This window comes from Fulmarus glacialis, unplaced genomic scaffold (assembly GCF_000690835.1).
Source record: "Fulmarus glacialis isolate BGI_N327 unplaced genomic scaffold, ASM69083v1 scaffold42119, whole genome shotgun sequence".
Lineage (NCBI taxonomy): Eukaryota > Metazoa > Chordata > Aves > Procellariiformes > Procellariidae > Fulmarus > Fulmarus glacialis.
Genome location: NW_009235997.1, coordinates 1 through 5,057, shown reverse-complemented (window position 1 = coordinate 5,057; position 5,057 = coordinate 1). Strand labels below are relative to the sequence as shown.

The window sequence follows — 5,057 nt, the reverse complement described above, 5'->3', positions numbered from 1 at the left end:
GCTTCCAGATACAACTTTTACTAAATATGTATGGACAGTCTTCCGTTGTGTTAATTTCCCCCCACAAATTTCCTTAATCAAACAAAAACTGGTTGCTCTGAGCAAAACTGAAGTCTTCTTCATTTTTACCAAAGTCAATTTTTCATTTTCAGTTATTTATTAAAAAAAAGTAAAGCATTAAAACAAGTAATCTAAAAAAATAGGAACAAAATCGCATAGAACATTCTAAAGTTTCTTCCCTTTCTGTTCTACAAATAAGCAAAATATACTATCAAAATTACATCCTGTTTTAAGAAAAGATATTTATCTAGCGGAATTAAAATAATGAAATGTAAATTGAAACAAATGCAGAGATCGTTTTGAATTAGACAAATGAAATACAAGATTTTACTGAACTGCTAATTTTTATGAGAAAAAAGAAAAGAAAAAATCTTATTAAAGATTAATTCAAATTAACTCCATTTAAAATATAGTGAACAATTTTATTTATGAAATGCTACTAGCACACAATACACATAGGAACTATGAAACTTGATTTATAAAGAAGTTCAATGCTTCATAGAAGCATGGATTCCTGTGGTATTCTGAATACAATCCCTCATTTACTGGAATTCACAACACAGCACCAATTGGCTTAAGCTGCAGAAAACTGGATACTTAATAAATACACAGTTAAGACATAGTTAAAAATACAAAGGGAAATGGAAACCAACTGGAACATTGTGCCTCACCAATACCAATAGACTTGGTCATGGTGAAAACTATCTTACATTGAAGGGCAGAAAGACCTGTTAAGACTGGGTTTCCAAATTTCACAGCCAATTCAAATGTATTGTTAGATACCTGCTTTCACCTAATTGTCCATGGCCACACATTGCGAAGTCCTCTTAACATAAGACACAAAACCATTGCTGTTTCTGGATAAACACATGGAAGGACTGATTACCTGGACAAGTATTATTACAATTAAAAAAAACCCCAAAAACCAGTATCAGTGTTAGGCGCTTTCACTTCTTTTTCTCTTTTTCTGCTTTCATTCTTTGCTGTAGTGTCTTCAGTTCAGTCATTACATTCAAAGTTCTGTAAACCCAGGTGACCTGAAAAGTAGTTAAATTTAATAATTTACTTAATCCACATACATTTACTTATCAATTTAACGAAAGCATCCATATAAATGAACACACACATACCACAATTATAATAGTATTCACCAGCAATGGTGCTGAAAATACTAGTGAAATAAACATTCCTCTTGAATCAAAGTATTGGTATTTAGAAAACAGCCTGAAAGAAATAAAATAAATAAAGAGGAAGCTTTATTCAGTGTAGTTCATATAACATTATACTTTCACAGAAACTATTCAACATGGACATTGTATAGATTACCCTAATTCTTGGGATCCCCCAGCACAGGACAGCATTCTACTGTATTAAGTCAGAACAAAGAAACGGTCAATATCTCATCAGTTATGAATATTTATTACAATAACCAGTCTTTCTTTTCTTTAAGGTTTTACTGCGCAAAACCTAAATAAAACAACCATAGATTAAGTAACTTAGTAATGTGACTACATTAGTACATATATTTGTACATCAGAAATCATGCTTATCCTAAAATGTCTGAAATTACTTTCTTAGGAATTTTGATTACTCGTATTACAAAAGATAACAGAAATAATAAATGTAGCAAAGCTGTAATTTAGGTCATGTATGCCTGAAGTGGAACATAAAGACTTACAATTAGATGCTTGCATAAAGTAGTGTTAAACACATAATTTCCAGTTACATCAGGGAAAAGTTAGTTCAGTGCTTATGAAAATAAGCCATCAGTGTAATTCTGGTACACAGGTTTAGTAAAACAGGCATATTTTAATGTTTTTATGCATATAAGTAAGTATATGCAGTAATAGTGATATTTTTGAGAGTGGTGCTTAACTTCAGCTTATTAAACATGAATAGCTAATAAAGAAAACCCACAAAACCAAAAAAAACCCCACCAAAGCTCACATCCTCTTCCCCTTGCCATCCCACTCTGCTTTTCTTTTAGTTCTCTGCCTAGTTAGTTTACAACCATCCATATAAACATAGATTTTAAGCAGTACAATAAATACATGCTAGCTATTAAAAACTATCTTTTCTTATAAGCTAGGTGGTAACTATGTTGTACTGTATGCTTTTGTTTAAAAGTTTTATATCAATCAATGCAAAAGATCCTCTGCCATCACATTCTACTGATGAGGCATGAGTGATTCTCTTTAAATTAATGCTTTCTGGGAATGATAAGAAAAAATAGAACATTTTTAGAAGAACATTAATTGAAATATGAAAATTAAAGTGAAAACATTTACCTCCAATTCATGGCTGCTAATTCATTTATATATTCAGCACAGTACACCAAGCCCACTGTACAATAAAAGAAAAACATTAGATTCAGTATTTCTTTAAAAATAAACTGCCATCAGTTCTGCCATGTATACTAAAGATATATACATGTTAGAGTTCCCTGATCCTCAGAAGATCAAATTACACATTTAATATTTAATTGCACAAAACCAATTCTGATTTAAATGTCCCATATAGTTACTAAGAAGTATAAACCGATCACAAAACATACCCACTATATTACAAACAAACAAACATGAAATCCTACTCATCTGAGCTTACAGAAAGAGCTCAGCATACAAATGAATTAAAAAAAGGGAAGAAGGGGAAAAAAAAAAAAAAAAAATCAGTATTTTTTCCAACAGTCTTCATGGTGACTGCTTCTAAGTTATGTCTGTAAAAAGAAATGCCAGCACTCCCCAGAGCTGGTATGGAATGGTATTAGACGTTATGGAGTCACACTGCTATAGCTAACATTACTATCTGAAGTTAGGGTACTAATTATATATAAGCATTTTGGTAAAATACAAACTTTGTTTGAATAGGTGCAGAGTAGTCTGCTGCAGTCAGGTGAAAACTAGCATATTCTTACTCAACAATTACTCACAATATGAAGCCATCAAGACAGTAAGAAAATTCAGTGCAATCACATGTTTAACAGAAAAGCAATACAACTACAAAATTTTAAGTTTGTCCTTGTATCATTTTCCACAAGAAATAAAGTAAAAAAAAAAAACCAACCAGATTCAGTGGCTAAAGATGACCTGCACAAGGCAATTAAATAACTAGTGTGGTGATATGAAGGAATGCTATTTTGTTTTGCTATCATCTGGATTACCTCTGTGTGGTACTGCACAGTATAAACATACCTATATCTGCTCAGCTGCCAAGGTAAACCAATGTGATAATTTCCTAATTTTCTCAGTTATTTCTGACTATGTACAATACAAAATTATTTATATTGCAGACACATCAAAAGTGGTTTAGTTTTTCAGGTACACACAAGGCTTGGACTCTTCTTGTTAACAGCAAGTTTACATCATATCTGGGTTAAAAGCAATGATCAGTTCCACTGCATTTTCCAATGCACTTAGACCTTGAGCATTCAAACTAGTGTTATTAACACCAGGAATACTTTAGATAAAGAGTCTGAAGTAAACAGCATGTCATTGGAAATTCTGAATGTCTAATATTAAATTTAAGAAAGAAAAGCCTGTATTCTTATAGAGAACTTTCAGGCCTAATGTGTCGTAAACAGGGCATTGTTATTGTGCCTTCTACAGATCATTTTAAACTCTGCAGTTACAAGTGGATGTACAGAAATTCCTAATGTCTAGATTCCTTTTTGGGGGTACTTAATGTTATTGAAATCTTAACTTTAGCTGAGTTATTTGCAGTTTTGAGGAAGCTATGCTTCCTCTCCTAACCTGACTAGTTCACTAAATGGTATTTTAAAAAGTCAACATAGTCTTCAAGTGGCTTTCTGCCTGCAAATCTCTTTCAATTGCTCATTCTTCCTGCAATCATAACAGAACTGTGAAAAAAAAACCCAGCCCACCAGAAAATCCAACTCATGGCTATAACTAAGGTACTGCTCACAATACACGGATCTAACCCAAACCTATGCCATCTTAATTAAACCAAATACCCTCTGCAAAGCTACTAGATCTTCATTCAGTCAGCTATAAGACACAGCTTTGGCTGGGCAAGGCCACTGTGGATTCTCAGGCTAAAGTCTGATAGACCCTGAAATAACGTAAACTGGTACTGCAATGTACCGAACCAGTCTTGCTCTTCCTCATGCCATTACCACAGCTGTCAGCAGGACATATGGTGAACATGCTCCAGAAATTAATCCCGCTGAAAGCTGACTATATTTACTGAACAGCAGCACTAGAATAAGGCAGAGCACAAAGGAACTATTGGCTCTCAGCCAATTTCTTTTCTGCTTCTCCAGCACAGCAACAATTTCCTGAGAAGCTGTGCACACACAGCTTTTACCATGCAGAAACCTTACTTATCCCAGATCCTCACTAAGGCCAGAGTTTTACGTCACTACCTCATGCAGTCTTGGAAACTAAATAAATACATATATATAGGTCATAGCAGCTTCTATAACAGTTTATCATGTATAGACACATCCATTACTACGACAGAAATACTAATTTGCACGCACTTTATCTTCTGCAAAGTATAAAACCATGTGCTGTGCAAGTACACGAAGAAAACGGCTATCATTAAGAGACTAAAAGAAGCTATTTGACAGTATTAGCAGCTTAAACAATGCACATGCCCTTTATCACCCGAATGCCAGCTCACGGAAGCATGAATACACGACTCACCCATGCAGAGGAAGTGCCCTATTTGCACCCGGTAGTGCTGGAAGGAGACGCACGTTAGGAGGAAGCAGAGGACGTGGAAACCCGCCAGCCCCACCAGCCAGGGCTCGGACCAGTCCGTCTTCTACGGAGAAAATGAAAGGAGATTAGACCATTGGCAGGAGAAGGAGTGTCACCAGGCAGCTAGAGCGAGCAGCTTTCCTCCTCCCGCACCTAAACGACAACCGATTTCAGTCACGGACCGCGCTCACCAGCCCGCCCCGTGCCAAGCTGGGGAAGGTGCGAGCACCCCCGCGCAGGCTTCCTCCCCGGACGGGCGCAGGCACACGCGGCAGC

At 35.6% G+C, this 5,057-nt stretch overlaps 1 protein-coding gene across 1 annotated transcript; it reads right to left on the bottom strand.

The window, feature by feature from the left end:
• Window positions 1-916: 916 nt before the first annotated feature.
• Window positions 917-4,845, bottom strand: TMEM18 (transmembrane protein 18; the record flags this gene model as incomplete). The annotated part of the gene is made up of 4 exons (XM_009586229.1): window positions 917-1,097; window positions 1,191-1,284; window positions 2,349-2,403; window positions 4,725-4,845. Coding segments are annotated over 4 exons (360 nt in total), but the record flags the coding sequence as incomplete, so codon positions are not given.
• Between the last annotated feature and the right edge of the window lie 212 nt (window positions 4,846-5,057).